At 46.2% G+C, this 25,457-nt stretch overlaps 1 protein-coding gene across 4 annotated transcripts in view; it reads right to left on the minus strand.

Annotated features, from left to right (window-relative positions):
* The window catches only part of C9orf72 (C9orf72-SMCR8 complex subunit), a 44,189-nt gene extending 32,614 nt beyond the window's left edge, over positions 1 to 11,575 (minus strand). Inside the window, exons 1-4 of one of the 4 annotated variants that reach the window (XM_044286655.1) lie at positions 11,320 to 11,573; positions 7,404 to 7,874; positions 4,748 to 4,843; positions 881 to 945 (exon numbers count right to left, since the gene is read on the minus strand). In XM_044286655.1, coding sequence (XP_044142590.1) covers positions 881 to 945; positions 4,748 to 4,843; positions 7,404 to 7,847 — 605 coding nt within the window. In that variant the 5' untranslated portion in view covers positions 7,848 to 7,874; positions 11,320 to 11,573. Of the gene's footprint in view, positions 1 to 880; positions 946 to 4,747; positions 4,844 to 7,403; positions 7,875 to 11,236 lie in introns of all 4 variants that reach the window. The other 3 variants (XM_044286648.1, XM_044286641.1, XM_044286664.1) reach the window with 3 other exon arrangements.
* Positions 11,576 to 25,457: the final 13,882 nt, after the last annotated feature.

Here is a 25,457-nt window from a genome sequence, read left to right on the forward strand (position 1 = left end):
CTGCCACAAGTGTGAAAGTAGCCTAAATGAGCCCCCATGTCTTTATGCAGCTGAGGTCTAGATTCCCCTCTCACACCAGTCTGGTTCAGAATGGAGTAGTAAAATAATTAATCTAGTACCGGAGATGAGCCCAAGAGTACGTGGCTTTGGCATGCACAATGTGCAGAAGATGCTGAGGAGAGTACACCTCTCTTCATGATGCCAACAGGTTGTGACAGGGGCATATTTGGAAAGCTACACCCCAGCTATACACAGATCTGCTGGCGGTAAGTGGCCCCAAATTTAGTGTTAGGGTCCCTTTGACAGACTGCTCCCACTGGTAACAATATTGAGGCCCGCTAGAACTGATGCAGCACTGTCCCCAGATTAGTACATAATGCTCCTGCAGTCACTACAGAACAATTAGTGGGAAGCATCTGGAGGGAGCGTAGACGCAGCAGCCGGGAGCGCTCCACTTACACTACAGTACAGTTAAATGCTGGGAAAATAGACCCACTTTTCCTGGAGCTTTCTTCATTTATAAAGCTTTATCTACATGGCTTCTCATAGCGGTTACACCTACTGTGTTCATTCACTCATCCTACACTAGAACCTGACACCTCCTGTTCTACAGAACCATGAAAATCGATGAACTATTGATAAAAAAGCAAAAGAAAGGCACAGGATATTACAATGCACACTCTGAACAGACATTTTGCATAAAATAAAGTAATTGCTTCCTTCTCCAAGGGAGATTTAAAGGAAGCAGCTAAAGTGAGCAAGACGTGAACGGTGGTTAAGAAAATAACTTCACAGAGAGGTCTTCTGTACGCACACGTTGCCTCCAGCAAAACAATGCCTGCGTTCATGGAACGCTAAGAAAATCATCGGTAATACATACTTGCTTAGAAAGCCTTCATGGCAGCTGTCACCAATATCGTCATCGTTGAGAACTGTTGTGGCAATCTAGAAAATGAAATCAAAAGGATGAATAGGATAAGGCACCATAGTCTAGAATGGCAAAGAGATGGCGGACACTGGAGTTCATGCCAACATATACCAGGATGAAGATGGAAAACAGTTTAGAACATCAACCAGCCTTTGGTGCTCAGTGACCTCACCTGACTTTTGGTTATCGTCAACCCCTTCACTTAAATCATGAATGATTTTTCATGAAAAAGAGTCCTATAACTTTCCAAAATTCTAACCCCATGATATTAAAAAAAAAAAAAAAAAAAAAAAAAAAAAAAAAAAAAAAGGGACATCCAGCAACATATCCCACAGGAGCCTCTGAAGAACACATTGGTAGAGTCTGTCAGTATTGAATGAAGGTGCAGTAGCACTCACCTCTTGAACATTGCTCGCCAGAATTGGGCTCCATTTACACGTCCGTAATAATGGATCCGCAATGCACTACGGATGTGCGAATTGACCCTTAAGCGGAGGTCTGATCTCACACATATGTAGAATAAAAAACTACAGTGAAGCCTGCATGTCTAAGTGCAGCATTCATTGCTGACTGCATTGTGGGCTGAGCCACGGATTGTAACAAATCAGATCTGCAGCATTTCCAGGACAGGACACGTTGGGGATTTGAAAATCTGCGGCATGCCTCGAATCTGTGGTGGATTTTTACACTGTGGTTTCTTGAAACCCCGTTCATAGAACCACGATTAATACATCTGTGATTTTCTGCTAAGCTCTTATGTCAGGAGATCACTTTTGGAGGACTTCCCCTGGAACCAGCATGACCCATTTATGTCATTCTAAAATGATTTGTGGAAAACACACAGAGCGTAGCACATTACACCAGCAAGTGTATGTCAGTATAAATGAGGGCACTGAGAACAGCAGTGTATGTGGATCTCACCACGACTGGCGTTATTTTTTTGCCTCTACGGATCCTGATTGATCCTACAATATCGAAGACTCTTTCTAGAGAATGCTGCGCTCACCTGCATCAGGTCACTGATCTGACCCTCATTCTGTTTGGTATTATTGTAGATAAGGTATTGTATGTAAGAGATAACTGATCTATGTGACTACCCAAATAATGGCACATTTCCATGTGCTGACTGAACAGGCAATGATCAGGAAGGAACTCTTTCTTCCTGATCATTGCCTGCTTATCAGAGGTGGTTGGCGAGAGCTGCATTTACAAGCGGCAATCTCCTCCACTGTAATCTGATAACAGACAGTAAAGATGCCTCTGTCGACATGACTATGCCATAAAAAACAAGCAGTGTTCTCCAAGGAGGTGTTTGAAGTCTACCTTATGGTCCCTCTACACAGGACTGTTATTGGGCACAAATGTCCATATGAATGCTCGTTCCCCATCACTGCTGCCCAGAAACTAAGGGAGTCATTTAGGAAACAGAAATACGCCTATATGAGACGTATTTCTGGTGTAATCTGCGACTTTTCCCTGCTCATGCCCAGTCTAAAAGAAAAGTGGGTGTGACGCGGGTGTGGATGGGTCGGCAGGCCCGTCTCCTTTACCATTTTCTACGCCTGTTTTAGGTGTAGAAAACGGTCTAAAATGTAAGACAGAAAGGGAGCAGTCTTACATTTAGAAGCGGCCGTGGAACCGCTGAAGTTATGGAGAGGTCGGCCCCTCAAACGCCAGTCTTAATAAATGTGCTCCTATGAATCTATATGGGGACAAGTGACTGCAGCAGCCATCGCTCGTCCCCATAGAGTGGAGGAGATTGCTGCATGTAAAGGCAGCTCTCACCTCCTCAGACAAGCATGCAATGCACAATTCCTTCCCGACCACTGCCTGCTCTGTCGGGTCGTGTAAATGCATCACTAGGCTCCTGAACCTTTCGCATGTGTCTCCCTTGCTGTCGGCAGGTAAAATACCATTACGAATATTAGGCATGCAATAGTATTATCAGTTAATATCAAGTTATATGTCAGAAGTTTTGACCTGTGCAGGTTTGCAAGACCCCATGGTCACTAAAACTAAAAAGGCAGAAGTGCCCCTTAGGGTCCTTTAACTCAAGCTGATGATTGCACCAGTTATCAGGAACAAACCCTCATTCTCAGTAATTGGCCCATTTAAAGGGAACCTGTCACCGGGATTTTGTGTATAGAGCTGAGGACATATGTTGCTATATCGCTGCTAGCACATCAGCAATATCCAGTCCCCATAGCTCTGTGTGCTTTTATAGATATGTAAATGAACCTTAGATGAGTCCCGTCTCCTCCATGCTTGAGAGATGAGTCCAGCGTTCTCTGACTCTGAGCCCAGCCACACCCACTGTGAAGGAGCCCAGCACCGCCCCGCATCCTCCAAATCTTGCTCCCCGACGTCACAAAACTAGAGTGCGGTAATCTTGCAATGCACGAGCTAGCGCATGCGCAGTTTGTTCCCTGAGGCTGATGCCACCAATCCCCTGACAAACAAACAAACGTCTGTCAGATGAAGGGGTTATTAGCAGCAGATCGCAGTGCCCAGTCAGAGGCTGGGTGTCGGGTATGGGATATGCCCGGCACCCGCAGCGCAGCCTGCGTTTGTATTAAGCATAAACTATATTCATTGGTGGCACAGTGAACCGACCCGCAACCCCAGTATTATAAAGTAGAATCATTGGTGGCGCAGTGCGCCCCCAACCATTATAATCATTGGTGGCAGTTCTGATCAGAGCCCCAGCAGTGTAATGCTGGGGCTCCGATCGGTTACCATGGTAGCCAGGACGCTACTGAAGCCCTGGCTGTGTGCACAAAGCAGCAAGGACAGTGTGAGGTCCTATTCACCCTGATAGAGCTCTGCTAGGGTGAATAGGACAAGGGATGAAAGATCCCAGGTTCTAGCCCCTAAGGGGAGAAATTGCCCAATTTTACATATAAAACATCTAAAAAATAATAATGACATATCGCCACGCCCAGAAAAGTGCGAACTATTATAATATCTCCTATGCGGTGAACGCCATAACAGAAAGAAAAAAAAAAAAAAAAAAAAAAAAAAAGTGCAATTTGCCATTTTTTTGTCACCTTGTCCCAACAAAAAATAGGTTAGGACTGTTCTATTATGGTCCAGACGTTCCATAAAATCTGGAATGCACGCAGCTTTTTTGGCGTTTCATTTTTTTCAAGTGGTATCGAGCATCGTAATACTTTTTTATGGTATCGAAATTGAGTCCATTTTGGTATCGCGACAACCCTAGGTAAAACAATTGTGTGTTTTTTATTATACCGTAATTATATGTATTTTAATGACTACATTTTTCAGGTTAGGAGCCAATGGCTCCTCGATTTATTTTTTTGTCTGGAGCCCTGGGGGGTGGATGATTTCGTTTTATAATAATACCACTCACAGCCGACTGTGGGAATACATTTCAGTCTGACTTGTTACAAAGGTGACATCCTACCACAGGACCATGCTGGAAATCATAGAGCTCTTTGGTATAACCCATTCTTTCACAAATGTTTGTAAAGGCAGACTGCATGGCTAGTGGCTGGATTTTATACACCTGTGGCAATGGTGCAGAATTAAATACCTGAATTTATTGATTAAGAAGTGTGTCCTAATACTTTTGTCCATATATAACGTATACACACACACACAATTTCCCAGAGCAAGAAGCTCATTTTTTGCAGGTTTCCCACATCACAGCAGACAAAGCAGAGGGCGGCAAAGAGCTATATTCCCCAGAGCTTCCTAAGGAATGACAAATGTACGCAGTGACACCAGAATACATTAATCACCGAGCTGACAGATGGATTTGGAGACTTTTTCCTCAAACAGCCGGGTTTAAAGACTTACATCTATTTCTTCAGAAACGCCATGCGACTTCATAGATGACAGCAGCTCCATAATAGGGATGACTTCTCCAGTCAACATGGAAATGATGCTCTGGCCCTGCACAAAGAGAGGGAAGGAGTGGGAAGTGACACCACGTTACAACCACAGACTAGAATATGAAAGCAGAAATCCGCTGAATTATTTTTCCTTATGTGAAAGATAAGATTCCTGTGAGCTATGTACATTATATTTGCATAAGTCGCAGGCCTCTTAATAAATTTACCGCATCTTTCGGGGAGTCCGCCCAACAGAAAATCAATCTACACAATCTATGAGATGGCGTAGCTTTGAGCTATAATTTATTGCACGGTCTGATGACCATTATAGTACGTTTTTGGCCTCCGAAGAGCCACCCAGTTTCCTCAAGAGTGGGAAAAAAAAGCTCTACGAGTTTTGAGGGCATGCTCTGTCCTAGGCAGAGGTAAAAGCGGGAAGTAGGCAAGATGCGACAATCACCTATTGTGAATGACAGATCTCTGCAAAGGCTTTCCATTGTAATCCTGCTTGTGATGATAATAAGATGACTGATGTGATCTGAGGCTCCGTGGCCAGAGGGAAAGAATTCTGAATTATTTTAACTATATAGTGATATGTAAAATTAAATCTATTCAGCAAAAATTTGCTAATATATTCAAGAAAAACTCCATTAAGCAATAGGTCATATGAACCCGCTAACGAGATCTGGACGCGTGTGTTCATCACATCACCAGGACAGATTTTCATCCTAGAAAGTTCCCCATTCAGTGACTGTAGAGAGAATGAACGTGCAGCAAAAAACAGGTTAAAGGGGTTGTTTCATCATGGACAATGGGGGCATATCGCAAGGATATGCCCCCATTGTCTTATAGGTGCGGGTCCCACCAGCACTCAGCTATTTTCACAGGCCCCATAGAAAATGAATGGAGGGCGGCTGCGCATGCACAGTGCGCCCTCCTTCACTTGCGGGGCTCTGTTCTCGATATAGGTGCATATCCTAGCGATATGCCCCCATTGTCCATGATGAGACAACCCCTTTAAGAGTTCCAGCGTCTTCAATATAAAAAATAATAGCTCGTTGAAGGTCGAAACGTACAAGCACTTGTGCACCTAACTGTATAAAGATTTCATGTGGAAATAAAACCTTGATTTTTTTTTTTATTGAAGACTCTGGAACTCTTTACCTGTTTTTGCTGCACGTTCATTCTCCGTACAGTCCCTGAATGGGGAACCGTCTTGGATGAACATCTGTCCTGGTGATGATGATCACACAGGTCCTCATCTTGTTAATAGTGAAGAGCTGTGAGAACTGCACTGTAACAGGGTCCATGACAAGATCAGGACAGACCCTCACCCTTTCTAGGTATAGACACATAACAGCCACAGGTAATGCACATATGCAGGCAAAGCCACGTTGACATGAGGTCTTACTGCAAAATGGAGCAGTCTTGCAATTGTTACCGTCCGCTTAGTTTGCAGGTAGGCAGCCACTATGTTTGCCTGTAACCTTAAAGGGGTTTTCCGAGATTTTATAACTGACAACCTATTCTCTGGATAGGTTATCAGTATCTGATCGGTGGGGGTCCAACACCCGAGACCCCCACCGATCAGCTGTATGAGAAGGCACCGGCGCTCGCAGTAGCACTGCAGTCTTCGTGATGTCACGTTCATTGGTCACATGACCTAGGCGCAACTCATAGAAGTGAGTGGGGCTGAGCTGCAATACCGTGCACAGCTTCTGTACAACGTGCGGAGCCGAGCTTGGTGAAGGCCGTGGTGTTACTGCGAATGCCGCTGCCTTCTCAAACAGCTGATCAGCGGGGGACCTGGGTGTCAGCTACCACCGATCAGAAACTGATGACCTATCCTGAAGATAGGTCATCAGAATAAAATCTTGGAAAACCCCTTTAAAGGCCATTTCCTGGATTACTATGGTTTTTAAGAGATATGCTCATGTATTTGCTTACCTCACGTACATCTTTCCCATGCTCTTCGTCTTTGAATTCTACCACCTGACCCATTTTCAGCATTTAAAGAAATCACTCTGGTTTCTTTACTTCCTGTATCCAACCAAACCCATAATGCACTTCTCCTTTCTCTACCATAGCTCAAGCACCACCCCTAACAACGCCCAGCTAGTTTCTAGCTCCTCCCACCAGCTAGATACATAGACACTACCCCATTACTGCCCTTGTATGGACATAACAAGGGGGAAAAAGAAAGCTGCATGGACATGGTCACATGACCACAGCCAAGAACGGAAGAAACACGTTAGATGGCCACTCTAACTGAAATCGGCAGTTTTGGCGGATATTCATCTAATGAGTGATGTTTCAAGTTCGGGTTATCTAAAAATTCAGTTATGGATTCCGCTACCACGGTCCATAAGTTATATGGTCCGTGACAGCGGAGTCCATAATAGACTTGTTATATGGGCGTACAAGGTTCGGGTTATCTAAGAATTCTATTATGGACTCCGCTATCACAGAACATATAAGTTATGGTCTGTGGTAGCGGAATCCATAACGGAATGCCTAGATAACCCGAACCTTGTATGTCAAACTTGAAACACAACATTCGCTCATCCCAAGAGTGATGCCAACTGTTCCAACACATGCCAACATGGCCAACGTAGACTTACTTTGTGCATCCATATGCGTCCCTTCCGAATGATGTGTGTAAGGCGAGCCACGCACACCCTGTGTAGAGGTAGGTAGAAGCAGAGCTCGGTTTGTGGCAGGATGATTGAGAGGCCATATGTGCTCCGGTCACCGTTCCAGTGTCCATCAAATATAAGGGACACAATGATCACTCCCTTTTCTGCCAATACAAAAAATTTCACGTCAATGGCCCCACTTTCTGCATTCCTCAGGATCTCGCCATTCAGGGTGTGATTTGCCAGGAATGTAATCTCTCCATCACTCAGCACAACTTCATCAGTCTTTGGGGCCCAGATATGCCTCACACGAGGTCCCAGAATGTTGTCCCAGTAGGCAAAGGTAGCGGCTAAAAGCGGCGAGTAACCATCAATAGCGATCAGAGTCTTGGCTACAGCTGGGGAAGGTGGAGGACAGAGAGCGGCCATTTTGCATTTCAGAGGTAGACTTCTAACCTGAGGAAATGAAGCACAAAACAAATCAGGATTTATTCCATAGTGTCCGGGACAGATTAAAACCGCCAATAAATCCATTGTACTGTAAATAATACACCATACGGGGGAGCTCCCAACACAGGACCCTCATGTAGAAGCCAGAATGTACAGCTAATGGCGGCTTCCAATAAGGACATGGCTACTTCTATGAGAACAGCAGATGTCGGGGTGTCCTAAGAGCCAGACCCATGTCACTTAGCTGATCATCGCAGCGCTCACTCCCTACATGAGACAACCCCTTTAAAATGTGGTCTTCTTTCTTCTGGTGTCCACAGCCCCCTGCTGGCGGTATTATGTATGAGGCGCCTGGGACAGTCGTGAAGTGCACTTTCCATCTTGGATGACTGCAACAAGGGGCGTGCCACCATTCAAGCACACAAACCTTCCATGCCTACCAGTATGAGCCCCAAGAGTTAGGCCAGAGCGTCACGAAGACTGGAGCGCACTGCTCTGCACCCAATCCAGAGTGTTCCCCAGGCCTCACTTATGTGCTGGAATAGACCAGGATAAGCATGTCAGGACGGACTGTTATCAGGGAGCACTGGACGCCATGTGCTAGTACTAGGGCCTCTAAGACACTATTCTTGGCTGCTGTATGGAAGTATTACTCTCTCAGAATTTAAAGGTTCAAGTTTGGCACTGTATGGGTCACTACAGGGTAGGAGAGTTCCACATGGCTTTATTATCTACATAGGGTATTGCGCTACTTTGGCACAGTACAGTGGTATTATTTACAAAGTATTTGGAAGTATTATTTTAGTATAGAGGGAGTACTATGGCACAGTATGACAGTATTTATATGGTGTATGAAGAATGTACTATGGCACAGTATGACAGTATTTCTATGGTATATGAAGAATGTACTATGGTGGTATTTATATGGAGTATAGAAGGACTACTATGGCACAGCATGGTGGTATTTATATAGTGTATAGAGGCAGTACTATGGCACAGTATGACAGTATTTATATGGTGTATGAAGAATGTACTATGGCATAGTGACAGTATTTATATGGTGTATAGAGGGAGTAATATGGCACAGTATGGTGGTATTTATATGGTGTATGAAAAATGTACTATGGCACAGTATGACAGTATTTATATGGTGTATAGAGGGAGTAATATAGCACAGTATGACAGTATTTATATGGTGTATGAAGAATGTACTATGGCACAGTATGACAGTATTTATATGGAGTAAATAGGGAGTACTATGGCACAGTATGGTGGTATTTATATGGAGTACTATGGCACAGTATGGTGGTATTTATATGGTGTATAGAGGGAGTACTATGGCACAGTATGGTGGTATTTATATTAGGGATCGACCGATTATCGGATTTACCGATATTATCGGCCGATATTCAGGATTTTGAACGCTATCGGTATCGGCATTTATTTTGCTGATATTCCGATAGCGTATGGGGAACACAGATCGCGCTGCTGACAGCAGTGTCTCCTCCCCCTGTGCTGCTGCTGCCGCCAATGTAAGGACAGGGGACAGGAGGAGGGGAGGAGCTATGGCCACTGCGCAACCAATGAAGCTTAATCTCTCATTTATTCATATACAGGAGGCGGGAGCTGCAGGATCACATAGCCGGCTCCCGACCTCTATGAGCGGTAGCTGTGATCTGCGGTAGTTAACCCCTCAGGTGCCGCGGATCGCAGCTACTGCTCATAGAGGTCGGGAGCCGGCTATGTGATTCTGCAGCCAGCTCCCGCCTCCTGTATATGAATAAATGAGAGAGGGGTTGTCCAAGTTATATTTATTGATGACCTATCCCCCCCCACCCCAGTATTAGACATTGGTGGCGCAGTGCCCCCCCCCCCCCCAGTATTAGACATTGGTGGCGCAGTGCGCCCCTCCACAGGATCCCCTCTCCCCTGCTCCTCCGATCGGAGCCCCAGCAGTGTAATGCTGGGGCTCCGATCGGTTACCATGGCAGCCAGGACGCTATTGAAGCCCTGGCTGCCATGGTAAGCTCCATGCTGCTGTGTGCACAAAGCACAGAGCAGCAGGGACAGTGTGAGCTCCTATTCACCCTGATAGATCTCTATCAGGGTGAATAGGACAAGGGTTCTAGTCCCTAAGGGGGCTAAAAGTTAGTAAAAATAAAAAAACACCAAAATATTAAGATTAAATGAAAAAGAAAGATTTAAAAACAAAAAAAAAACATTAACAATAAACATTAATTTTCAGCAGATTTGTGGGAATTATTTTTTTTTCTCAAAAATAAAAATTCCCAGAATATCGGTATAAATTATCGGCTATCGGCCTGAAAGTTCACAAATTATCGGTATCGGCCCTAAAAAGTCTATATCGGTCGATCCCTAATTTATATGGTGTATGAAGAATGTACTATGGTACAGTATTTATATGGAGTATAGACGCAGTACTATGGCACAGTATGACAGTATTTATATAGTGTATAGAAGCAGTACTATGGCACAGTATGGCAGTATTTATATAGTGTATAGAGGCAGTGCTATGGCACAGTATGGCAGTATTTATATAGTGTATAGAAGCAGTACTATGGCACAGTATGGCAGTATTTATATGGAGTATAGAGGGAGTACTATGGCACAGTATGACAGTATTTATATAGTGTATAGAAGCAGTGCTATGGCACAGTATGACAGTATTTATATAGTGTATAGAAGCAGTGCTATGGCACAGCATGGCAGTATTTATATAGTGTATAGAAGCAGTGCTATGGCACAGTATGGCAGTATTTATATAGTGTATAGAAGCAGTGCTATGGCACAGTATGGCAGTATTTATATAGTGTATAGAAGCAGTGCTATGGCACAGTATGGCAGTATTTATATAGTGTATAGAAGCAGTGCTATGGCACAGTATGGCAGTATTTATATAGTGTATAGAAGCAGTGCTATGGCACAGTATGGCAGTATTTATATAGTGTATAGAGGCAGTGCTATGGCACAGTATGGCAGTATTTATATAGTGTATAGAAGCAGTACTATGGCACAGTATGGCAGTATTTATATAGTGTATAGATGCAGTGCTATGGCAGTATTTATTTAGTGTATAGAAGCAGTACTATGGCACAGTATGGCAGTATTTATATAGTGTATAGAGGCAGTGCTATGGCACAGTATGGCAGTATTTATATAGTGTATAGAGGCAGTGCTATGGCACAGCATAAAGCACGGTGGTATAGTCTGTAGTAGGTGCCATCCTCTGCGGTATCTGCCGGATAACCATCTGCAGCACACTGATCTGATTACACTGACCACAGAAAGAATCCCAGCCACAACATGATAAGGCTCGCCGGCCATGACACACGCCTGCCCCCCCGTACCTCTTACCCAGGAGCTGACAGCCACCGACCCCCGCACATACACCTTCTCTACCGGAAGCCGCTTCACGTTTTATTTACATTACCCTTCTCCGCTCATAACCAATAGCAGCGATCTGCGCATTCCACCAATCACCGTGCCGCTCTCATCTTGATCATGGGCCAAACGAGCCTGCGCGAAGAGCTCCCATTGGCTTCCCATACAGCGCTATCTGAATGACGCCTGTTGTTACCGGCGAGAGATGCAGAATGGGGGCACAGCGCAGAGGTGCCCTGTGCAGTAGATACAGGGCCGGCCTTTGGGGTGTGCGGGCTGTGCGGCCGCACAGGGCGCCATAGCAACAGGGGCGCCGGGCGGCCGACAGCCCGCAATGTAATATGGGCAGGCGAGGCGGCACTTATGTTTTCCCACGGGGCGGGCCCCCCGCCCCCTCCACCCCCCCCCCCTTGTATTCAGCAGGGGGCGCCCGGCGCCCGTTGCGGTTTAAAAAAAAAAAGTTGCTTATATAAGTTCGGGGCGGCTGGCGGCGCCCCTCATTCTGCGCCGCCTGAGTGGCTGAGGCTGAGCGCTTGCCGCTCTAAAGAATCCTGCCTGCGCCTGTTAATGTAGCGTGGCCGAGCTCTGTTAGGTCCGCGGTACAGGAGCTTTTGTTTCCTGTACCCGGCCGGACTGACAGGAAGTGCTCACTTAGTGTGCACTTCCTGTCAGTCCGGCCGGGTACAGGAAACAAATGCTCCTATACCGCGGATCGAACAGAGCTTGGCCACGCTACACTAGAGGTGGAGGTGGGAGTAGAAAGAGAGTGACAAGGGGGGAGGGGGGAGGAAATAATGAGAGTGATGGGGGGGGGGAATAATGAGAGTGATGGGGGGGGAATAATGAGAGTGATGGGGGGGGAATAATGAGAGTGATGGGGGGGAATAATGAGAGTGATGGGGGGGGAATAATGAGAGTGATGGGGGGGGAATAATGAGAGTGATGGGGGGGGAATAATGAGAGTGATGGGGGGGAATAATGAGAGTGATGGGGGGGGAATAATGAGAGTGATGGGGGGGAATAATGAGCGTGACAAGGGAGGGCGGGTGGAATAATGAGAGTGACAAGGGAGAGGGGGGGGAATAATGAGAGTGACAAGGGAGAGGGGGGATAATGAGAGTGACAAGGGAAGGGGGGGGGGGGGGGGGAGAGTGACAATGGAGTCCCCAGAGCCAGACTGCAGCCAGAGTCCAGATCATCTTATTGTCCTGGTGGTAAGTAGACAATGCAATATGTTTATTATTTAATTGTTTAGTTATTAATACTACATTGGAAACGAATTTTCTCAGCTGGACACCGGCTGACACTGCGCATGCGCTGGGAGCCTCACCAGCGGTTAGGGTAGGGAAAAAGCACTGGCCCGTACGTAATTTTTCCCTTCCCTAACCGCTGGTGAGGCTCCCGGTGCATGCGCAGTGTCGGCCGGTGTTCAGCTGAGAACATCCATCCGATCACTGCGCCTGCGCATTGGCCCATAGTTTTTCCCTACCCTAACCGCCGGCGAGGCTCCTGGCGCATGCGCACTCTGCTGTGAAATATCCCTAACCTGTCGTTGTGCGCCTGCGCGGCGCTGCACACCTCCTCACGTCATGTCCGGTGCGACCGGAAGTGACGAGGGTAGGGAAATCTCACGAAATAGGGAAGTATAACATTACACCGGCCTTTGGGGTGTGAGGGCTGGTAACTACTTGGTTGGATAGTCAGCCAGCCTATGCCATGATGCCAGCAACAAGCAGTGTTTTTTTTCTTTTTTTTGGGGGGAGGGGGCGCCACAAGGTTAGCTCGCACAGGGCGCCTGAACACCTAAGGCCGGCCCTGAGTAGATATCATACCTCTGCATATGGCGCTGGGAATGAGATATAATGGGATACATTTACTAATGCTAGTTAGCCTTACCAGGTAGTCACAAGATCATATTTCCCACTTGGGTGCCACATGAGCAATGTTGACGCCCTCATTGCACCAAATGCCGAACTGGCGAAGGGAGCTTGATTACCTGTACATCAATGTAAATGCGGTAAAACACAGCAGTTTTTAAGCAGCTTTTGAGACCGATTTATAAAACGCAGCACAGAAGCAATGTGTGAACCCAGCCAGAGATCCAGCATTTGTTTCATTCTTGACTCTTGCTCTCCGAATATGCAGTACAATGTGGGGGCAGCACGTTACAAAGCAGATGGATTTATAGGAAAACATTAAAGGGGTGCTCCGGGCTTTTAGTATTGATGACCTATCCTCAGGAAAGGTATCGAAGAGGATGGGTCAGGATGGTCAGGAGGATGGGTCATTTTATTGAGACCCCTATAATTGATGCATGGCCAGAGAGAACCATTTTTTTTCTTCAAAAAGAAGCCAACGCTATACAAATGCCTCCAAGTTTGGGACTTTGGTTCTAGTGATTGGGAGGATCCCATTGTTCTTACCACCAGAGATTATTTATCACTTATATTGTTTGTATTGAGATAACTTGAATGAATATTGAATAGTCAAGTGGGAGTGGATAGAGACATTCAATATCTGCTTTTCATTATCAGTGCTCGTCACTAAGGCTACATTCACACTTACGGCAGTGTGATCCGGCGGGCAGTTCCGTAGTCGGAACTGCCCGCTGGATCCGCCAATTTGGATGTGACTGAAAGCATTTGTGAGACGGATCCGTCTCACAAATGCATTGCAAGGACGGATACGTCTCTCCGCTTGTCATGCGGACAGACGGATCCGTCTTGTATCTTTTTTTCACATTTTTACCGCCTATAGAAAAAAATGCCGGATCCGGTATTCAGGCATGTCTTCAGTTTTTTTGGCCGGAGATAAAACCGTAGCATGTTACGGTTTTATCTTTTGCCTGATCAGTCAAAATGACTGAACTGAAGACATCCTGATGCATCCTAAACGGATTACTCTCCATTCAGAATGCATGGGGATATGCCTGATCAGTTATTTTCCGGTATAAAGCCCCTGTGACTGAACTCTATGCCGGAAAAGAAAAACGCTAGTGTGAAAGTACCCTAAGGAATTAGTGAGTGCAGCCAGTGAGAATCGAGTGCTGTGGAACTAGAAGGTGCCGACCAGTTGAATTATCTTACTGTGCAGGCACGGACTTCCTCTCAGAGATGGATCTCTCTCAGGACGCCGAGAACGCCGGTATGACACTCCAAGAAGTTGTGATGCAGTGCACATAATTTTATTGTATTATATGCTTTATATTTTAACTTTTATTTTATTATTAAAGATCTGTCCCAATATATGTCTTAAGAGCCTACCTACGTATTATTTTCCATTAAGTTGTGTTTTGTGAGGGTACCCGTATTGGTTAGTGCACTCGATATATGTATTCCATATTTTTTGACAGGGTGAGACAACTAGTTGAAAACAACACAACTAGATACATCATCTGCAATGAGCTCAGCAAGCACATCTTAGTGGGAAAGGGGTATATCGTAAGACACAATATTGTGCACCAAAATTACTCCAGAATTCTGGTGTAAGATTATGTCGCAAACTGTCACAAACCAGCAGGCGTGAACCCACCATGCCACGCGTCCTACCTCCTCTAAGGGTTTTGTATAAGTGAACCTCTCGTTCTTCACAGTACCCCTGATGGTGGGGATAGGCTTTCCCGAGAGGAACACCAGGTCGCTACCTCTTGAGGAGGATTGGCACACAAGGCATCTGGTCCAGGCAGACCAGGAGGTACCTGAGCAAGGTACCAGAGGTACAGACCTAGTCAGCAGGCTGAGTCATAACCAGGAGCAACAGTGTAAGCAATAGGTCAGGGCAGGCAGCACAGGTACAGGGCAGGCAGTCCGGGTTTAGCAACAGGAAAGTCAAGGCAAGCAGACAGGGATCAAACAGGTAGTGGAGTCCAGGAACACAAGCACGGGTCAGGTATACAGAAACACATGCAGAGAAATCAGCAACCTTAGCAGGACACAAGGACCTTGACACACAGGCATCTGGGAAGGGGGCTGAGCCACTTATATACATGCAGGAGGGCTAGGATTGGTCAGCAAGGTTACATGATCCAACCCATAAAGCACAGGAAGTGATACGCGTCGGCTCTCAAAGGGGTTGTCTCATCATAGACAATGGGGGTATATCAATATGATCAATCAATAGGATATGCCCCCATTGTCTTATCGGGAACGGAGCCCCCCAAGGTGGTGGCTGGAGGACTCTGGTCCGGCCACCACCAAGCCGGCTCCCCATAGAAGTGAATGGGAGCACACCGCGCATGATCGGCCACCCTTCCCATTCACTTCTATGGGCTCAGCGGAAATAGCCGAGCCACCGCTTGGCTATTTTCGCCAGCCCAATAGAAAATAAATAAAGGGTGGCTGCGCATACGCAGTGTGCCCTCCTTCACTTTCGGGGCTCCGCTCTCTATATAGGTGCGGGTCCTAGCAGTTGGACCCACACCTATAAGACAATGGGGGCATATCCTAGCGATATGCCCCCATTGTCTATGATGAGACAACCCCTTTAAGGAAGTGCTGCAGGGAAGAAGCAGCAAGCATGCTTTGGCCAGGGCTGAAAGGAAACTGTGGAGCGGATCCCAGAACAAACAGTACCTGCAAGTACAGAGCCCAGGACTGCAGTGGTGAATGGGGAAGCACAGAAAGCAGATCACCACTGAACACTGCGCCCAGGACCGCGGCGGTAAGCAGGAGAACAGCAGCGCACAGCAGCCACTGTTACAGTACCCCCCCATACGCTACCTCTTCTTGAGGCCACGACGAGACAGAAACCTCTTTACCAAGTTCGGAGCATGAATGTTTTCCCCTGCTTCCCAAGACCTCTCCTCAGGATCAAAGCCTTTCCAGTCCACAAGATAGAAGGTCTTTTTACCAGGCTTCTTGATGTCCAGGATGTCTTTGACCTCAAATACCTCATCAGAATCTCCAGATACCAGAGTCGGAGTAGAGGGAGCCGTAGAGAAGTGATTAAGAACTACTGATTTCAATAAGGACACGTGGAAGGCGTTAGGAATCCGCAAGGGGGAGAGAGGCAGGCGTAACTTATATGTCACTTTGTTAATCCTCCTCAATACTTCAAAGGGTCTAAGGAACCTAGGAGCAAACTTGAAATTGGGAAACCTTGAGCGGATATTTTTAGAGGAGAGCCATACCTTATCTCCAGATGAGAACTAAGGTGGTCTTTTTCTTCTCTTGTCTGCATTTGTTTTCATGCGAATCACCGCTTTGTTGATGCAGTCCTTGGTGTCATGCCAAATCTTAAAAAAATCCCTAAAAGAGGAATCCACAGCTGGTACCTGTCACGGATGGTGTACAGGAAACAAGGCAAAGCAACATGCATAAATGACTCGCTGGATCCAAAAACTAAGGAACCAAGGGGAGACCCCTGCAGAAGACCTGGCACTTTCCCTGGCTGCTCAGCCTATGCAAAGATCCGAATGGTGGAAGTTTGCATATCCACGTACCTTGACTATATAACCCCTGAGCACCCTACAATAGTGAGGGGACACGACCACCGGCTCCCTACACAAGATACGGAGGGAGTCAGGGTCACCTGGGATCCAGCAAACAGAAAATAACAGATAAATGTTCAACACTTAGCTTTTGTAGCAGACAGGAGAACAAGATCAGCATGCACACACACTCCAGGAAGAAGTATAAGCCGCCCAGAAAAGCATTCTGGGGAGGAACCCACCTTCTCAGGATGGGACCTATGGAAAGCCCTGATGAGACGAGAGGCCTTAATGTCCGTCACTGGGACCCACATCCTCTCCTCAGGACCATACCCCTCCCAATGAACAAGGTACTGAAGAGAACCGCGGACAAGACGAGAATCCACAATCCTAGAGACCTGAAATTCAAGATTCCCATCAACCATAATCGGAGGAGGAGGCAAAGGCGAGGGTACAATGGGTTGAACATAAGGTTTCAATAAGGACTTATGAAAAACATTATGGATCTTCCAAGTCTGAGGAAGATCAAGACGGTATGCAACAGGATTGATGACAGACAGGATTTTGTAAGGCCCAATAAACCTAGGACCCAACTTCCAGGAGGGAACCTTCAATTTGATATTCTTGGTAGACAACCACACCAGATCACCAACATTCAGGTCCGGACCAAGCACACGTCTCTTATCTGCCACACGCTTATATCTCTCACTCATGCTCTTTAGATTATCCTGAATCTTTTGCCAAATAGATGACAAAGGCGAGGAGAATCTGTCCTCATCAGGTAAACCAGAAGACCCCTCTCCCGAGAAAGTCCCAAACTGCGGATGAAACTCATATGCACCAAAAAATGGTGACTTATCAGAGGACTCCTGACGACGGTTATTTAAAGCAAACTCAGCAAGGGACAAAAAAGAACACCAATCCTCTTGATTCTCCGCCACAAAACAGCGCAGATATGTCTCCAGATTCTGATTGACGCGCTCTGTCTGGCCATTCGACTGCGGGTGGAAAGCAGAAGAGAATGACAACCGAACCCCCAAGCGAGAACAGAAAGCCTTCCAGAATCTGGAAACAAACTGCGTGCCCCTATCAGAGACTATGTCTGAAGGAATACCGTGCAATTTGACAATGTGCTCAATAAATGCCTGCGCCAGCGTCTTAGCATTGGGCAAACCAGGAAAAGGGATGAAATGCACCATTTTGCTAAAACGGTCCACCACCACCAGAATCACAGTCTTCCCCGAGGAACGAGGCAGGTCCGTTATGAAGTCCATGGACAGATGTGTCCAAGGACGGGAAGGAATGGGTAAGGGAAGGAGAGGACCTGATGGCCATGAATGAGGGACTTTGGCACGAGCGCAAGTCTCGCAGGCTGCCACAAAACCCTCAACCGACTTACGAAGCGCAGGCCACCAGAATCTCCGAGCGATGAGATCCAGTGTGGCTCTTACCCCCGGGTGCCCAGCAAGGACCGTATCGTGGTGTTCTTTAAAAATCTTGTGTCTTAAAGCGAGAGGCACAAACAACCTCCCAGGAGGACAAAGATCAGGAGCCTCTGACTGGGCTGCCTGCACCTCTGCCTCCAATTCAGAAAAAGAGCAGAGACCACCACACCTTCAGCCAAAATGGGACCCGGGTCTTCAAAATTCCCGCCTCCCGGAAAACAACGTGACAGGGCATCTGCCTTCACATTCTTAACTCCAGGGCGGAACGTGACAACAAAATTAAACCTAGAAAAGAACAAAGACCATCTGGCCTGTCTCGGGTTCAGACGCTTGGCTGACTCCAAGTAGGCCAGATTTTTATGGTCAGTAAATACGGTAATAGGGTGTCTGGCTCCCTCTAGCCAATGGCGCCATTCCTCAAAAGCCAACTTGATGGCCAACAATTCCCTATCTCCCACATCGTAATTTCTCTCTGCGGAGGAGAGTTTTCTTGAGAAAAAGGCACACGGTCGCCAATTGGCAGGAGAGGAACCCTGAGACAAGACCGCCCCCACACCCACCTCAGAAGCATCAACCTCAACTATGAAGGGTAAAGAAACATCAGGTTGCACCAAGATGGGAGCGGAGGCAAAACTCTCCTTGATATCAGAAAAAGCCTTACGCGCCTCTACTGACCAAGAAGAAAAATCTACCCCCTTTCTGGTCATATCAGTGAGTGGTTTAACAATTGAAGAATAATTCAAAATGAACTTCCTGTAATAATTGGCAAAGCCCAAAAAACGCATCAGCGCCTTCTGATTCTCAGGAAGCTCCCACTCAAGCACAGCGCGGACCTTCTCGGGGTCCATGCGAAAACCAGAAGCGGAGAGAAGAAACCCCAGAAATTGAATTTCTGGAACCGCAAACACACATTTTTCCAGTTTCGCATATAATTTATTCTCCCGCAGGATGAGCAAGACCTGACGTAAATGTTCCTTATGAGTTTTGAAATCGGGAGAAAAAATCAAAATGTCATCCAAATACACCAATACAAATTTTCCCATCAAATGATAAAAAATGCTGTTCACGAAATGCTGAAAAACGGCTAGAGCATTCATCAAACCAAAAGGCATAACCAAATTTTCAAAATGGCCCTCAGGGGTATTGAAGGCCGTCTTCCATTCGTCCCCTTCTCTGACCCTGACCAGGTTGTATGCCCCTCTTAGATCTAATTTGAAAAATACTTTAGCCCCAACAACCTGGTTAAACAGGTCCAGGATCAGAGGAAGCGGATAAGGGTCACGAATTGTGATACTGTTCAGCTCCCTGAAATCCAGACAAGGTCTTAAAGAACCATCTTTTTTCTTAACAAAGAAAAAAACAGCGGCAACAGGTGACTTCGAGGGTCGTATGTGTCCTTTTCTCAGACTCTCAGAGATATAGCACGCATAGCGATCCTCTCAGGTTGGGAAAGATTGTATAAACGAGATTTAGGCAGCTTGGCGTCTGGGATGAGATTAATAGGGCAATCGTACTCCCTGTGCGGGGGCAAATCCTGAACTCCACTCTCAGAGAAGACATCCGAAAATTCAGAGAGAAAAGATGGTACAGTCTTAGTAGCAACCTCAGAAACAGATGTCATGAGGCAATTCTCTCTGCAAAAGTCACTCCAACCATTTATTTGCCTCGCTTGCCAATCAATGGTGGGGTTATGCTTAGTGAGCCAGGGCAGCCCCAACACCAGAGGGGTAGGCAAACCGCTAAGGACGAAACATGACACATCCTCAACATGAGCATCACTCACAATTAAACGGATATCGTGAACTATGCCCTTTAATGATTTCTGAGAAAGTGGAGCGGAATCGATAGCAAAAACAGGAATATCCTTTCCCAAAGTGCGCACCTGGAAACCATGAGTTATCGCAAATTGATTATCAATGAGATTGACCGCTGCTCCACTATCCACAAAAATCTCACAAAAAATGTTCTTGCTCTCTAGCGCCACCCTAGCCGGCAGGACAAAACGGGAACTACAAGCAAATGGAAAACCTTCAATTTCCGCCTCAACCCTGCCAATAGTAACAGACGGAACATTTTTAAAAGATTTTTTCCTGTTTGTTTCTTTATTACTCCCAGAAAACTGCCTGAATCTCCTAGAGGGACAAATATTTGCCAAATGATTTATACCTCCACAACAAAAACAAACCCTCCCATGTGAGCTGAATCTTCTATTGTCAGAAGCAATCAACCCCAGCTGCATGGGCTCCTGCTCAGAAGGGGCTGACGGCGACTGAGACCCCTGCGCACAGAATGGGACCGCTGCACTGTCCTGGGACTGCGTATGACAGGAAGGGGACATCTCTCCTCTCTCTCTAAGACGCCTGTCAATACGAACGGCCTGAGACATAGCAGAGTCCAAAGAAATAGGCCTCTCATGAAAGGCAAATGCATCTTTCAATCCCTCTGAAAGACCATGGCAAAATTGACTTCGGAGTGCAGCATCATTCCAACCAGTATCAACTGCCCATCTCCGAAAATCTGAGCAGTATATTTCTGCGGATTGTTTACCCTGGCATAATAGACGTAGTCTAGACTCAGCCAGAGCAATATGATCCGGATCATCATATATCTGACCCAGGGCTAAAAAGAATTCATCCACTGAACGGAGAGGCCGTGCCCCCTCCGGCAGCGAAAAGGCCCAGGACTGAGCCTTACCTCTGAGCAGCGATATAATGATCCCCACCCTCCGTTCCTCATTACCAGAGGAATGGGGAAGAAGGCGAAAATGGAGTTTGCAAGCCTCTCTAAAACGCACAAAATTCTCACTACCCCCGGAGAACGTATCCGGGAGCGAGATCTTAGGCTCAGAACAAACTCCATGAACGCAAGCTGAACCGGTCACTTGAAGCTGAGAAAAAGTCTTACGGAGATCAGCTACCTCCAATGAAAGACCCTGGAAGCGTTCAGCCAAAAGTGAAACCGGATCCATGCTTGAGACGGTTTTGGCGGCTTATAATGTCCCGGACGGTGTACAGGAAACAAGGCAAAGCAACATGCATAAATGACTCGCTGGATCCAAAAACTAAGGAACCAAGGGGAGACCCCTGCAGAAGACCTGGCACTTTCCCTGGCTGCTCAGCCTATGCAAAGATCCAAATGGTGGAAGTTTGCATATCCACGTACCTTGACTATATAACCCCTGAGCACCCTACAATAGTGAGGGGACACGACCACCGGCTCCCTACACAAGATACGGAGGGAGTCAGGGTCACCTGGGATCCAGCAAACAGAAAATAACAGATAAATGTTCAACACTTAGCTTTTGTAGCTGACAGGAGAACAAGATCAGCATGCACACACACTCCAGGAAGAAGTATAAGCCGCCCAGAAAAGCATTCTGGGGAGGAATTTAAAGGGAAGCAATTAGTCCAACACATGACAGCTGAGAGAGGCTAACGAGATGAGGAACTGAATACCACAACAAAGAAAGTCAAGGAGGAGGTTCTGAAAGGCCTCTGTCAGAGCTTCTCAGCTGTCTGGTTGTGACAGTACCCCAGATGATGTAGGAACAGGGAGAGGAGTACGAGGGTGTTGTCCATAAACAACAAAGAATGGAGAGGATCCAGTAGACTCACTAGAGTGGTTGTTATAGGAGAACTCAGCCCAAGGTAGCAATTGTACCCAGTTGTCGTGTTGGGCCGCTCTAATTGGTCTGGGGATAATGACTGAAGTCTAGCTCAATTTCAAGCAGCGGGCCAAGAGTTCTCCAGAGCTTAGAGGTAAACTGGATTCCGCGATCGGAAACAATATGCCAAGGTAGTCCATGCAAGTGGAATATGTGTTTCACGAACAGTTTAGCAAGTTCAGCAGCCAAGGGCAGTCCAGCCAAAGGAACCAAGTGCGCCATCTTGGGGAACCAGTCCACAACCACCCAGATAGCTGTACATCCGGCGGAAGAGGGCAGTAAAAAAGTCCATGGCAATGTTTTGCCATTGGGCATCAGGAAGAGGTAACAACTTCCTGGGTGATTTGTTCCTGGATACTTTAGCCTGAGCATAGACAGTGCAGACAGACACATAATCACACACATCCTTAGGCAGTGTGGGCCACCAGTAGTGTGCGAGACAAAAGTTCTAAGGTCTTGCGATCCCTGAGTGACCAGCCCGTTTGGATTTGTGCCCCCAAGCTAGAATAAATTTTCTCTTGGCAGACAGCACGAATGTCTTCCCTGGAGGGATGTCTTTGACCAGGACAGGAGCCACTGTGATCAAGCGAGAAGTCAAACGACTGAGACAGAGCATCTGCATTGATGTTCTTCTCGGCGGGGCGAAAGTGAAGCTCAAAATCAAAACGGGAGAAGAAGAGTGCCCATGCGGCTTAGTGAGGGTTCAGACGGTGGGCTGTCTGCAGATATGTAAGGTTCTTGTGGTCGGTGATGATTATTACCAGATACTGGGCTCCTCCAAGGCTAGTTTTATGTCAAGAAGCTCTCTATCTCCCATACAGTAATTCATCTCTGCAGGGGAGAAGAGCTTGGAGAAAAATCCACATGTAAACATCTTGGCCTTGGAACCTTTCTGTAGTAAAACAGCGCGACCCCTATGGAGGAGGCTTCCACTTCTAAAAATAATTGGAAGGAGACATCGGGATGACGCACAACAGGTGCAGAAGCAAAGGACCTCTTTAATTGGACGAAAGCCGCTTCAGCCTCAGGAGTCCAGACTCTGGCATTTACCCCTTTCTTAGGCCTCATGCACATGACCGTTGTTTTATTCCGTGTCCGTTGTTCCGACTTTCAATGGGTCCGTTGAAAACTCGGCTAATGCACCGTTTGTCATCCGCGTCCGTGATCCGTGGTTCCAGTCCATCAAAAAAATATAACCTGTCCTATTATTTTTGCGGAAAACGGTTCGCGGACCAATTTAAGTCAATGGGACTGCTAAAAAACATGGAGGCACACAAGATTGTCATCCGCGTCCATTTTTTTCCTATCATTTGCATGGCAAACCTGTCTTAGATTTTTTTTAACTTTCCTTTATGTTTGGTGATCCACACGGAAACGGATCACAGAACAACGGAACCCCATTTTGCGGAACGGAACACAACAACGGTCGTGTGCATGAGGCCTTAGTAAGAGCAGAGATTGGAGATGTAAGAGATTACAAATTTGGGATAAACTGACGATAGAAATGAGCAAATCCAAGGAAGCGCTGTATGAAGTGAAGACCCTGTGGGCGAAGCCAGTCCATTACCACATTCAGTTTTTCAGGATTAATCTTAAACCTGGTATCCGAGATGATGTATCCGAGGAACGGTATGGCCGATTTTTCAAAGATGCATTTCTATAGAACGTAGAAATGAAAAATGTCTTCGGGTATGGGAGCCTTGGAAGGCTTTCTGTAAAATTTGATGTCTCCTATGTGGCTATAGCTTTATAACTCATTCACACTTTCCTGTTAGTACAAACCGGATTCCAAAAAAGTTGGGACACTATACAAATCGTGAATAAAAACTGAATGCAATGATGTGGAGGTGCCAACTTCTAATATTTTATTCAGAATAGAACATAAATCACGGAACAAATGTTTAAACAGAGAAAATGTACCATTTTAAGGGAAAAATATGTTGAATCAGTTTTCATGGTGTCAACAAATCCCCAAAAAGTTGGGACAAGGCCATTTTCACCACTGTGTGGCATCTCCCCTTCTTCTTACAACACTCAACAGACGTCTGGGGACCGAGGAGACCAGTTTCTCAAGTTTAGAAATAGGAATGCTCTCCCATTCTTGTCTAATACAGGCCTCTAACTGTTCAATCGTCTTGGGCCTTCTTTGTTGCACCTTCCTCTTTATGATGCGCCAAATGTTATCTATAGGTGAAAGATCTGGACTGCAGACTGGCCATTTCAGTACCCGGATCCTTCTCCTACGCAGCCATGATGTTGTGATTGATGCAGAATGTGGTCTGGCATTATCTTGTTGAAAAATGCAGGGTCTTACCTGAAAGAGATGACGTCTGGATGGGAGCATATGTTGTTCTAGAACCTGAATATATTTTTCTGCATTGATGGTGCCTTTCCAGACATGTAAGCTGCCCATGCCACACGCACTCATGCAACCCCATACCATCAGAGATGCAGGCTTCTGAACTGAGTGTTGATAACAACTTGGGTTGTCCTTGTCCTCTTTGGTCCGGATGACATGGCGTCCCAGATTTCCAAAAAGAACTTCGAATCGTGACTCGTCTGACCACAGAACAGTCTTCCATTTTGCCACACTCCATTTTAAATGATCCCTGGCCCAGTGAAAACGCCTGCGCATCCAGTATGGTTTTACGGCCTTGACCCTTACGCACAGAGATTGTTCCAGATTCTCTGAATCTTCGGATGATGTTATGCACAGTTGATGATGATAGATGCAAAGTCTTTGCAATTTTTCGCTGGGTAACACCTTTCTGATATTGCTCCACTATCTTTCTGCGCAACATTGTGGGAATTGGTGATCCTCTACCCATCTTGGCTTCTGAGAGACACTGCCACTCTGAGAAGCTCTTTTTATACCCAATCATGTTGCCAATTGACCTAATTAGTGTTAATTGGTCTTCCAGCTCTTCGTTATGCTCAAATTTACTTTTTCCAGCCTCTTATTGCTACTTGTCCCAACTTTTTGTTATTTTCTAGTTATGTAATTTTACATTGTACTTATACAAGTCTAGCAATAGGGCAACAGTTCCTTTCTATTTGCATCTATACTCCGGATTAGATTCAGATGCCTTATTACTGCCCGGATCAGCTACCTTATCAGGACATCTAACTGGGCATGGAAATGCGCACTTCGGCTCCTTCTGTGTTATACGGAAATATATGCTTTGATATCTTATGATTCTCAGACCGCCTGCATGCGGATTTCTGGCAATCTGATGTTTATGTCCTACGTTATTGTTTATTTGTATAATAAAAAGAGATTTATGAAAAAAGATGCATTTCTCAAGTTTGCCATACAGTCGATTCTCTCTCAACCTCTGTAAAATTAAATGTACATGCCTCCGGTGAGTGGTCAGATCTGGAGAATAGATCAGTATATCATCCAGGTACACTATCACGCAGACAGAGAGCAGGTCCCGGAAGATATTGTTTACCAACTCCTGGAATACTATGGGAGCATAACACAGACCGAAGGGCATAATGAGATACTCGTAGTGACTCGTAGTAGTCTTCTACTCATCGCCCTTTCGAATGCGGATAAGGTTGTATGCACTGCGCAGGTCTAATTTAGTGAAGACCTTAGCTCCTGAATCCTGTCAAAGAGTTTGGGGCTTAGTGAAAGAGGATATCGA

Source organism: Bufo gargarizans, chromosome 1, assembly GCF_014858855.1.
Source record: "Bufo gargarizans isolate SCDJY-AF-19 chromosome 1, ASM1485885v1, whole genome shotgun sequence".
NCBI classification, from domain to species: Eukaryota; Metazoa; Chordata; class Amphibia; order Anura; family Bufonidae; genus Bufo; species Bufo gargarizans.